At 40.1% G+C, this 12,611-nt stretch overlaps 1 protein-coding gene and 1 pseudogene across 3 annotated transcripts in view; one reads left to right on the forward strand and one right to left on the reverse strand.

Annotated features, from left to right (window-relative positions):
- Positions 1–4,904, reverse strand: part of Enosf1 (enolase superfamily member 1) — a 33,311-nt gene extending 28,407 nt beyond the window's left edge. For 2 of the 3 annotated variants that reach the window (XM_077792386.1, XM_077792385.1), the window contains exons 1-2: positions 4,797–4,904; positions 748–856 (exon numbers count right to left, since the gene is read on the reverse strand). In XM_077792386.1, the coding sequence (XP_077648512.1) occupies positions 748–856; positions 4,797–4,880 (193 nt within the window). In that variant the 5' untranslated portion in view covers positions 4,881–4,904. The remainder of the gene's footprint in view (positions 1–747; positions 857–4,796) is intronic. The other variant, XM_077792388.1, reaches the window with a different exon arrangement.
- A 3,688-nt stretch (positions 4,905–8,592) lies between these two features.
- LOC144250029 (small nucleolar RNA U3) lies at positions 8,593–8,796 on the forward strand (annotated as a pseudogene).
- The last annotated feature ends 3,815 nt before the right edge of the window (positions 8,797–12,611 follow it).

The following is a 12,611-nucleotide window of genomic DNA, read 5'->3' on the forward strand; positions in this document are numbered from 1 at the left end:
CACCCTATCATGATTTGGCTTCAGCCTCTAATGATCCACTGAAAATGATCTGGCAAAGGTCACTTTTTGTACTTCTTGAATTTTATAGCATGTGCATGTATGCATACAAAAAAGTTGCATTTAAATGTTCTAGAGAACAAGTGCTTTAGGAAGTAGCTGAATAGCTCTCTGGGCCTGTTTCCTCATCTCTAAAAAAGTGAGGGGGCTCAACATTGTCTCTAAGATCTTGGCCAGCTAAGAAAGGTTACATTATGTTCAGTGCCTTCAGTTTAGGAAAATGGGGAAGGGAGAAGAATCACTTAAACATGGCTCAATATGCCCCACAAAGAACTGGCCCCTCAAAGCAACTTTGTGTAAAATATTTTGAAAACTAGGTAGACTCACAGTGCACACCACAATAAACCTTGCTGTGTGAACTTATATCTGCTCTCTCCACCACCCTTGGTCACTTTCCTAGTATAGGTCCTCAAAGATCTACAGAAGCCAAGAATTAAGAGCAGATGAATAGCATTCTGGTAGTCACCATTCAATACAGAGAAACAGATCCAGAGTCAAGGGTTTTCCCACAGTCTATATAGATGGCTGTAAGAGGAGAGGCCAAATGCTGCACCTTTTAATTTCTCCCAGCAAAATAAGTATTGTTTTTAATCCCTTTGAGAAGTGTAAATACAGAAAAAAAATAGGTCAGAACTGGAGTCTAAGTGAAAAACGAAGCATTCTAGAATCTCAAGAGAATCATCAACTCACCAACTTCAGTGCCTTTTCCCAGAGTGAAGGTAATTCCATATCCCTTGAGTCCATCTCCCGCATCAGTCTCCAGGACAACATAGGCAGCCGAGTAGTCAGGGTCTGTATGCTGCAGGAAAGGTGACCCATACCCCCCAAATGCAAATGTAAGAAACCCAGAAATAACCATGACAATGACACCTGAAACAGAAAATGCAATAAGGGACATGCCAAGAAGAGATCCAATCTGATGGAAGAGTTGACGCACCCCAAAGAAAATGCAGGAGATCTGAATGGACCAAAGGAAAGTCCTGAATGGTTCGAATCCGTTCAACAAATGCAATGTATATTTTTTTCCTTTGGTGCTGGGGATAGAATACAGGTCCTGGAGCATGCTAAAGCATACCCTGTACCACTGAGCTACACCTCTAGCCCCAGATGTACACATTTTTTAATGCCAATTTGCAATATAAAAAAATTGGTGTTCAGCTGGGTGTGGTGATGCATGCCTGTAATCCCAGTGGCTCGGGAGGTTGAGGCAGAAAGATCGTAGGTCAGCCTCAGCAACTTGGCAAGGCTCTGAGTAACTTAATGAGACCCTGTCTCAAAATTTAAAAAAAAAAAAAAAAGGTTAAATAAAGGGCTGGAGACATGGCTCAGTGGTTGTGTGCCCTTGGGTTCAATGCCGGGTACAAGAAAAAAAAAAAAAAGGTCATCTGCTCAATTTCATATTATTATCATTGGCATTACCTTTATTGTCATTTGTGGTGCTGGTGATCAAACCCAGGGCTTCATACATGCTACCAAAGTGCTCTACCACTGTGCAATGTCTCCAGGTCTCAGTTCAATTTTAAACCCAAGAATTTTCAATCACAGCTCACTGAACAGAGTTATGTTGGCAAGTAGCTTAAAATTGAACAAGCCAAGGTTTCAGAAAGCTCTTACATAAAATTGGACTGATCTTCACTGCAATAGTTTATAGCAGGGATGATAAATATAACAGTGCAAGTTCAGAGACCACTGGCAGAAAAAGAAGTAAAGCTTCAAGACAAATTAACCCATTTTGTTGTTGTTGTTTTCTATTGTTTTTATTTTTTTATGGTACTGGGGATTGAACCAGGGGTGTTTTATCTCTGAACTACATACCCAGCCCTTTTATTCTTTTATTTTGAGACAAAGTCTCACTAAGTCACCAAAGCTGGTCTTGAATTTGCAATTGATCCTCCTGCCTCGGCCTCCCAAGTCACTGGGATTACAAGTGGGTGCCATCAAGCCTGGCTAGAGAAGAGTCTTAATGGGAGTGTGCAGTGAGATGGGAAAGCCTTGGAGAGGGAAGAAGGGGGCCAGTGCAGGAAGAAGGAGTAGTCAGAAAGGCTGAGGCTGGGAGCTAGACAGATTCACAAGGAAGAGACAGCAGATGGTATGAAATGCATGGAGCATAAAGGTCACTGGAAGGAGGAAAAAACTGAAGGCAATTCCAAGAGAAGGAAGGAAAGAGTAGTCAATTTCAGATTAAGAAGGAAGGAGATGTAAAGGATAAGGCAACAGACCTAGAGCAGGAAGTTTGGGGATGAGAGGAAGAAACCAAAAGGAGCTAGAAAGGTGTGAGGATCAAATTCAGACTCTTCTAAAGAGAAAGCTCTGTCCATGTGGGATGGAAGAGAACCAAAGGAAATAAGGAAGTACTGAAGGACAAAGGGATATAAGTGGGAGACTTGAGAATAAATAAGGGAAGGAGAATGGATTAGCTTTGGAGCAGGACATGGTAAAGAATAAAGGGAAAGAGGAGAAGGGGTTGGTTTGGAGACAGGTGTGCAGAGATGGGGACAAGCGTATGACTGTCTTCAGTCTTCTCAGTGATGCAGTAGGCAACATCTTCTAACTGCTGGGAGGACAGGACTAGGGATTAAGGGAGCTCACAGACAAGGAGCAAATAAGAGGGAAAATACTGCAAGGAGGTGGCCAGTGGGCAGCTGCGCTGAGATGCGAGCTCACAGCTGTGGGGCTCTCTGGGTGCTTGATGAGTGTTGGGAAGCAAGAAATTAGTAAATACATGCAGGCTGAGTGCTCCATGTTTCCAATAAGGGCAGAAAGAAATGATCAGGAACTTCTGCTTTAACAGATTTTGAAGAGAGTTTCAGGACTTCTGTATAAAAATATCAGACTTCTCATCAGGAAGTTTTGCTCTGCTAAATGCTGAAAAGAAGCTGAAGTGCTGAGTTCAGCATGGCCAGAGGGCAAATGAAGCAATCACGGTGGAGAACTGCAAAGCAGCGTGTTCTGCTAAACACTTGAGAGTCAGCACATAACATACACTCTATCTCCTGAGGAGAAATGCTTATGTGTTTATGAAATTGCAATACAGGTATCAGATAATTTTTCCTCACCTAGGGGTCATACACCACTCAGTCCCAGAAACAAATGCTATTTCTTAAACCCTCCTATAATAAAATAGTTTATCATAACACTTCACAAATTCAAAGCTCAGGGCTAGGTCAGAGTTCTTTCTGCTTTCAGTTTCCTCTTATGTAAATAGTAATTATAGCCAATTCTTATTGAGGACTTTCTGTCAGCTCTTTTCAGGTATCTCATTTTACATGCATGAAGTAGACATCACTGTACTCATTTTATAGATGAGAAAGCCTAGGCTTAGAATGTGTGGTTTACCCACAGCTGTCAAGCTTCAGAGGGGCAAATGCAGTAGCACTCAATTAAGTGTTTGCACTTTTACAAATCAGTAAAATTTCAAATATTTATTTGGAGGTCCACAAAGGATCATCAAGTGGATTTACAAAAAGTCATTTATCATAATATCATTTGTGAAAGGACTTGTAGGAATTTTGAAAAGCAGTAAGATGCTAATGCCAGAATAAGGGATACATTTTTTGCATTGAATAATATTATTTAGCATGATTTGAGAGGACTATTAGAAAATTCTTTTACAAAGAATTTCAGGTTCATAAAGAGCAGAGAAAATGTAAAGAACACCAATCTGCCATCTACCCAGCTTGGAAAGTAAAACATCACAGTGTGATGTCCTTGGGTACCCTTCCTCACCCCATTTTCTCTTCATCCCTACAAGGAAACGTTTTCCTAATTTTGTTATTTCTCACTTTGGGGCAAGTTTCTTTACATTCCCTACATATGGAGTCAACTTTTTCTAGTATGGCCATCTCACCAGAGGAGCAAAGTGGATCCAGTGGGGCACAGTCCCCGTGAAGACCTTTCTCAGAGGCTGAGGATGTACTCAGAGGTAGAGTGCTTGCCTAGTATGCCACAAGTCCCAGGGATGGATCCCCAGCACTGCAGGAGGAGGAAAAATCCCCAAAACAAAATCCTGCTCAGAACCTTTATATTTAGGAACACCACTAGAGACAGCTGGGAGGTGGGGGCGCTGGGATAGGGAGAGGGGTCCCTCTGACATTCTCATTAAGGGGAAAAAGCCCTTCGATATTTTGCATAACTCCTTACAGTGACAAATCCTTCCTAACCAAGTTTCTAAGTACAGTAATTTCACGAGTGTTCTCCTATGTGACTCGAGTTTTTTTCGGTGCTTAGTTTCTCATTCCAACCGTGACCCCTTCGTTTCACAGTCCCAAAAGACACAGAGAAGTTTGGGTCTTCTCCAAGGCACACAGCAAAGTTGTGGCAGGGGCAGGATCACCACTCCAGACTCCCAGCACCAGACTTCCTGGTCTCTGTCATTTCAAATCCTATCAAGTTCTCCGCAGGGAAGCTGTCAGAACTGTTTTCTCGGGTTTCCTTGGTGGGGACCCTATAAATCTCTTCTGCACTTATTGCATAATAAGCACTCTCCCCTTTCCGGGAAAACGTGAATCAAAAAAAGTAAAACCAAGACATTTCAAACGCAGGCAAATAAAATACGATAAATAAGGGGAAAAAAAATAAACCGGAAAGGTGGAGAGTTTCTGGCTGATTCCTCAGAGATATGAAAAGCGTCCACCTTCCCCGCTCATAAAGTTTCCACTGTACTGAAGCCAGGTAAAGCCCGCGACTCGCGGGCCTGGGTGTTGTCCCGGCGGCGCCTGAGGGCGGTCGGTCACGCTTACCATGGCGTCTGAGCCGTGGCCCCCGAGCGACGTGGGGAAGCGCACGTCCCGGACCGAGAGGCGGGAGATCCTGCCGCGCGCCATGTTGCCGGCGCCAGGGAGCCGTCAGCTGCGGTCCCGACGCCGAGAGCCGCAGAGGAGCGGCGGGGCGGGGCAGCCTCGCGGAGAGGCGAGCGCTGATTGGTCGCCCGTGGGGGTGGGGGCGCGGCCGCGCACGTGGACTTGGCCTCGCGGGCGGTGCAAGTTCAGTTCCCCCGGATTCGCCCGCTTTTCTCGGAGTTTGCGGTTGAGGCTGGCCCGCGCGGCCTACGCGAGGGTTCCCTCCCAGTCTAGATGGCCCCTGGGGGAGAAGGAGGTGCGTGTCCGACGGGCAGCCCGGCGCAAACCTGCCCCGCCTGGACTGGAAGGGAAGGGACTTGCCAGGAGCCGCGCCCGAGAGGGAGAAACCAAGTTCGACCTAAAGCAGGTGTGGGCCAGTGGCTCGGCGCCGCTCCAGACGGCACGTCCCCAGGAGGGTAGTGGACTAGAAAATTCTATGTATTTATATGTGGTGCTGAGGATCGAACCCAGGGCCTTGAATGGGTGCTCTACCGCTGAGCCATATAACCCCAGTCCCCCTAGATCTCTTTAAACGCCCTCAGTCTTTTTGCCACCGGACAAATTAGAAGTTAGTAGGGATTACCTACTCCATTTACAGCTAGTGAAAGAAAGGCACCTGGTATTGGTTGTAAATATATATTGCCAACTCCAGGGCAGCTACTTAAAAAAGTGGGAAAGAAAAGTATAACTGGTATGTTAAGAGAGAGAATACAATCAGATAAAATCCTCAATTCACCAAGGGCGGGAAAAGAATGGAAAGCAAAAATAGGAACAAAGAACAAAGAAAGGGAATAAAAATAGTGACAAATGTAGTAGATATTAATAAAAACTGAATATAAGTGGTCTATATGCACCAATTAAAAGACAGAAATGGCTATGTTAAGACAAATATAGATTACAAGTAAATGGTCTGCGTCCCCCCACCATGTTGAAATTTACTGATATGATAGTATTAAGACATGGGATTAGGAGGTTGTTAAAATCATGAGGGCTCTGCCTTCATGAGTAGAATTAGTAACCTTGTAAAAGAATGGGAGGGAATAGCATTCACCGCTTCTTCCTTGTGAGGGCACAGTGTTCAAGAAGCTATCTTGGAAATAGAAACCGTCGTCCTCTCCAGATACCAAACTGACTAGTGCTTTTGTCTTGGATTTCCTAGCTCCCAGAACTGTGAGGAGATAAATTGTGTTCTTTGTAAATTATCCAATGTATGATATTTTGTAATAGCAACATAAACAGACTGAGACAGGTAGACAAAAAAAACCATATTGGGCTGTGGCTGTGGCTCAGTGGTAGCACCACTTGCCTGGCATGTGTGAGGCACTGGGTTCGATTCTCAGCACCACATATAAATAAATAAATAAAGGTCTATCAAAAAGTTAAAAAAAAACATTAAAAAATTTAAAAAGTTACACCATATTAACTCTAATCAAAAGAAAGCAAGTAAGGCCATATTAATTTCAGTTGGAGTAGACTTCAAAGCAAAGAAAGATAGTCAAGGATAAAGCTTGAGGCCAGCCTCTGCAATTTAGGGACACCCTGTCTCAAAATAATAAAAAGGGATGGGGATATAGCACAGTGGTAAAATGGTCCTGGATTTAATCCCTAATCCCTAAAAATAAAATTAAACACTCCAACAATGAATAAAAAGAATTACAGACCCCAATCAAGTAGGCTTTATTCCAGGTGTGCAAGGCTAGTTCAATACTGGAAATCAATCCATCATTTAACAGGCTAAAGAAAAAAAAATCATGTGATAATAAATGTAGAATAAGCATTTGACAAATCTAATTTGACACTCATTCATAACAAAAACTGAGTAAACTAGGATTAGAGGTGAACTTCCATAAGTTGATACGCAATATCTACAAAAGCTCCTATAGCTAAAATCATATTTAGTGTTGAGAAGTTTTACCACCAAGATCAGGAAGGAGCAAGGCAAAAATGTCCCCTCTCATCGCTGCTTTCCAGCATAGTACTGGAAGACCTAGATAATCTAATAAGACATGAAAAGGAAATAGCAGGTATATGTGTTGGGAAAGAAGAAATAGAACTGAGTCAAAAAACTACTGGAACTAATAAATGATTATAACAGTTTTTTCATATAAAGTTCACATATAAAAGTCACTTTCTTATACACTTGTCCCAATGAACAAATGGAATGTGAAATTAAATACAACACAATTTACATTAGCACCTGAAAATTGAAATATGGAATGTTTTTATTTCCCTTAAAATCCTCTGTATTCTGCCTATTTATCCCTCCCTCTCTGCTAACCCCTGGCAACCACTGAACTTTGTCTTTTGTTATGTCTTTTCCAGGTCATATGGTCGAACATCCAGTACATCCAGTACCTAGTCTCTTTCAGATTGGCTTCTTTCCTTAGTAATATACATCTTCATTCACTCTGTATTTGTTCCTGGCTTAATATTTCTCTTCTTTGATTTTTAATTTTTTTGGTGGTTGGGATTCAACAAAGGCCCTTATGCAGGCTAAATGTGCATTCTGCCACTGAGCTATATTCCTGGTCCACTCATTTTTTTAACACTGATTAATAATTATCTGGATGTACAATGGTTTATCCATTCACCTATGGAAGGACATTGTGGTTGCTTCCAAGATTTGGTAATTATGAATAATGATACTACTTTAATCTGAACATGTACCTTCCAAAATTCAGATGTTGAAACTTAATGGCCAATGTGATGACCCCCAAGAGGTGGAGCCTCTAAGAGGTGATGAAGGTAATGAGGGCTCCTCTCTCATGAATGCAATTAAGGCTCTTAACAAAGAGGTTTCATGCAGCATTTGGCTGTCATACCTTTCTGCCTTTCACCATGTGGGGACACAGCCCTCCTCCCCTCTGGAGCATGCAGCAACAAAGCACCATCAGGGAAGCAGCGAGCAGCCCTCATCAATGCTTTGGTCTTGGACTCTCAGCTTTTAAAACTGTGAGGAAGTACATTTTTGTTCTTTATAAATTACCCAGTCTGTGGTATTTTGTTATAGCCCCACAAATGGACTAGTACAACTGCTGTAAACATTCATGTATCTGTGTTTGTGTGGATGAATATACATTTTCAACTCATTTGGGCTTCTCAGTATTCACCAAGAAGCAGGATTTTTAGAGTACATGGAAAAAGTATGTTTCATTTGCAAGAAACCACCAAACTGTCAACTTGATTCTACCATTTTATATCCCATAAGCAATGAATGAAAATTCCTGTTGCTTTACATCTTCACCATCATTTGGTTGTATCAGCGTTTGGGGTTTTGGCCATTCCAATAGATATGTAGTGGTAACTTGTTTTATATTTCTCTGATCAGATATGTAGTGAAGCATTTTTTGCTATGCTTACCTATCATCTGTATATCTTCTTTAGTGAGCTATCTATTAAGGTCTTTTGCCATTTCTTAATATGGTTGGTTGTTTTCTTATTGTTGAATTTTAAGAGTTCTTTGTATATTTTGAATAACAAGCCTTTTATTAGATGTGTCTTTTGCAAATATTTTCTCCAAGTCAATGGCTTGTCTTTTTGTTCTCTTGGCAGTGTTTTTTGCAGAACAGAGATTTTACATTTTAATGTCATATATGGTTACAAATCCATAGAAAGTACAACACTAAAACTGGATCCTAACGTAAACTGTGGAAAATACAAGAGGAGGGACATCTCCTCATTTTAAAAAAGAGGTTAGAAGACAATACTTTCAGGGATCATTTCTACAGTTTGTTTCTAGAGAAATTTGAATGTGTAGAGTATGGGAAATGACAAGAAAGAGATGAAGTGTCCTTTCCTGAGTGTGAAGCTGGCCCTTGCTTTATTCCAGCTGCTATTTGACACTGCTGACCATTGTTCTCCCTTTTGGGGAATAACAGGAAGAGGACACCATCTGAGTGGTTTCTGTTATGATTTTGGTAAAAAGAAAAAAACAAAGTAAAAAGAAGTTAGTATATTACCCTGATACTAAAACAAAGGTACAAAAAAGGCTACTAGAACTAATATTATGTTTAACAAGTTCACAAGATACAGGGTCTATTTATTTAAGGTTAGGGATTGAACTTAGGGCTTTTCCAATTTATATTTGATACACTAGTTATCAAGAATTGGAAATTAAAATAAGAACTTAATACATCAAGTCAGGTGTGGTGGGGTGTGTCTGCTGTTCCAGCTACTTGAGGGTCGGAGATAGAAGGATCACTTGAGTTCAAGGAGTTCAAGGCTAGCCTGGGCAACGTATTGAGACCCTGTCTTAAAAACAAAATCAAAACAGACAAAAACCAATACCTCTTACAAGTGCATAAAAAGTATGAAATACTTGGGACAAATTTAAAAAAAAAATCTGTATACTGAAAACTTAAAAAAATTGCTGAGCAAAAAGAAGACCTAAACATGTGGAGAAATTTCATATTATTGGAAAATTCAGTATAGATTTGATGATATGAAGCAATGTAATTGAATCTCCAGAAGGATTTTTGTTTGTTTTGGTGGTACTAGGGATTGAACTCTGGGGCTCAGGCATGCTGGGCAGGCCCTCTACCACTGATCTATATCCTCATCCCCTACCCAGGAGGGGTTTTAAACAAAGGTTGACATTTTAGTTAATTCTAAAATGTATATGGACAAAAATATGTGTGGAAATTTAAATAGCCAGTTTTCAAGAGGAACAAAGCTGAAGAACTTAAGCTATTTGATTTCAAGACTTACATGAAAAAATTTCTAAAAATGGAATACAAACTAAATCTAAGAGTTAAAATGATAAGACTTGTAGAGAAAGCATAAGAGAAAATCTGTGAATTTTTGTAATCCACGTTTTTTGTTTTTGTTTTTGTTTTTTGGTACCGGGGATTGATCCCAGGTGCACTCAACCACTGAGCCACATCCCCAGCCCTATTTTGTATTTTAATTAGAGACAGGGTCTCACTGAGTTGCTTAGCACCTCACTTTTACTGAGACTGGCTTTGAACTCTTGATCCTCCTGCATCAGCCTCCTGAGTGGCTGGGATTACAGGATGCACCACAGCGCCCCATTAAGCCACATTTTCTTTTCTTTCTTTTTTTTCTTTTAATATTTTTTTGTAGTGCAAGGTGAGCACTCTACTGCTGAGCCATAACCCCAGCCCCAAGCCATATTTTCTTATGATACAAAAAGCATAACAGGAAAAATATGATAAGTTAGACTTCATCAAAATTGTTTTCTTGTGTAAAAGGGTAAAATCAAGCTGCAGATTGGGATAAAAAGATTTGTAAAACATAATGTGACAAAGGACTTGAATCCAGAATGCTGAAATGACAACTCACTACCAAAAAATGGGTAAAATGTTTTAGAGACACTCCATCAAAAAAGATACATGAATTTGGGCTGGGGTTGTGGCTCAGTGGTAGAGCACTTGCCTAGCACCTGTGAGGCACTGGGTTCAGTCCTCAGCACTGCATGTAAATGAATAAATAAAATAAAGGTCCATCCAACAACTAATAGAAATATTTTTAAAAAAGATACATGAATTCAAAATATGCTTAAGACTCTTAATATGTTAATCATTAGGGAAATTCACACTAAAACCACCATAACAATACTATATCTACCAGAATGGTAACAATTAAAATGGCTAGCAAAAGCAGGTATTGACAAGCATGGGCTCTCATACATTGCTGATAGGAGTACAAAATGGCAGACTCTTCAGAACACAGGTTGGCAGTTTCTTAGAAAAGTTAAAGTTAATTGCACCATACAACTTGGTAATCTTACTCCAAAGTATTCAAGAGAATTTAAAGCCTACATTTACAGTAAAAACTTACACTTGAATATCCATAGCAGCTTTATTCATGATAGCCTTAAACTGGTGAAACATTCACTGAGGATATGGATGAACCTCAAAAGTATTATGCTAAGTGAAAGACATCAGACATAGTGATTACATATTATTTCATTTGTATCCATAGTGACAAAGTACTCAGTGGTTGCCAGGGTTCAGAGGTGAATGGAGAAGACTCTAAAGTGACATGATGGAATTTTCTGGTATGACAGAAATGTTTTATATCACAATTGAATGGTAGTTACCTCTTATTTCTGCCATCCCTATTATCAAAAATTGTCTAGAGGCACTTTTTTCCTTTGCATTTTCTAAGTCCTCCAGCTTCCTAAAATTAACTTGACCTTTAAGGTTTAAGTGAAGCTCTTCCATGTATGAGTGTTATCCAGTGTCCCATCAAGGATCTCTGAAAAGTACTTAATGAATTTCTTTTTCTCATACTCAATCAGCTTTTCTCTTTGCTGAATTGTTTATTTCTTCACTGCTTTTAAACTACGGCATGAAATCTACCCTTTCTTGTACTTAGTAATTCCGTTCCTGACCCATAGCTTGTGTACCCAATTTGAAGGAAGGAGTAAGGAAGACCCAGCATGCACTTTAAAACTGAATATTCAGCATCTCTTTCTTAGAGATCTGGGGCCCATTTTTTTGACCAATTTTAAGGGACCCATTTTTGCAAATAATTTTTACACACCAAGATATATTTTTCTTTTTATACCATTTCCTTTTCTTATCACCTCTACTTCCTATTCCTATTGTTTTCATCCATGAATTGAATAGTTCATTCATTCTTTAATTGGAGTGGTACAGCTAATCAAATACTCTAATGGAGTTTTACCAGATTAAAAAAATACATAAACGTAATTGAAAAATACTTTTTTGCTATTGTACTGAAAAATTTGGTGTTTTGTTTAAATTGCCACTTTTATAAAAATCGAGTTTTCTATTTTCTACTGATACCTGTGACAAATACCAGTCACGGATTGACTGGAATAGATGGCACACTCAAACTAAGGTAAATCAAAGATATTTATAAAGAGGTGGGCAGAATAGGGGAACAAGGACTCAGGCAGTAAGTGTAGTTAGTAGCAAAAACACTGTCAGATACAGAACTGTAGCTACCAGTCTCCAAAAGGAGACTGTATGGGGGAGGATGTATTGAGAGGAATCTTCGGCATCAGCCCAAATTTACAGGAAGGGAACCAGAGGAATAAATACCTTGACCTTTCTTTCTAGCTTCCTCTTACCTTCCTCTTGTTGATTTGGCACAACAGGAATCCAGAGAGCAAGGAAATAGCCTAATAAGTACTGATCAGCCTTCCAGAAGTAGGGCAGTCCAAAAGGTGAGGGAAAATGGATGAATTTGACACACGTTGCAAATTTCTTTCCCTTGCTTTTGGTACAGGGGATTGAACCCTGGGGCACTTTTTAACCACTGAGCTACATCCCATCTTTTCTTATTTTGAGATAAAGTTGTTGAAAGTCTCACTAAACTGCTGAGGTTGGCTTTGAACTTGTCATCCTTCTACCTGAGCCTCTGGTTGCTTATTTTAATCATGAGTATACCTTTCTCTACTAATAATTTGAATCAGGACTATGGTTGCCAGTGACAAAAACTCAACTTGATGTAAACAAAACAAAACACAAAAAAGAGGAGAGTATATACTCTGGAGGAAGGGCAGAGAGGAGCTAATTTTGAGGAAATAAATACTATTGGGCCTTATGCACCGTCTCTGCATGTTGGTTTCTTTTGTAACAAGATAGGGATCTGGCTTTAGAGCAATGTGGTCAGACACTGGATGAGATTCTTCTTCTAATTCCTGAAAGAAAACTTGTAGGACTTAACTATAAGTGAAGATTCACATAAATGGATTGGAAGAGGCCAATTCTTATTAAACTAGTT

Source organism: Urocitellus parryii, chromosome 13 (assembly GCF_045843805.1).
Source record: "Urocitellus parryii isolate mUroPar1 chromosome 13, mUroPar1.hap1, whole genome shotgun sequence".
Lineage (NCBI taxonomy): Eukaryota > Metazoa > Chordata > Mammalia > Rodentia > Sciuridae > Urocitellus > Urocitellus parryii.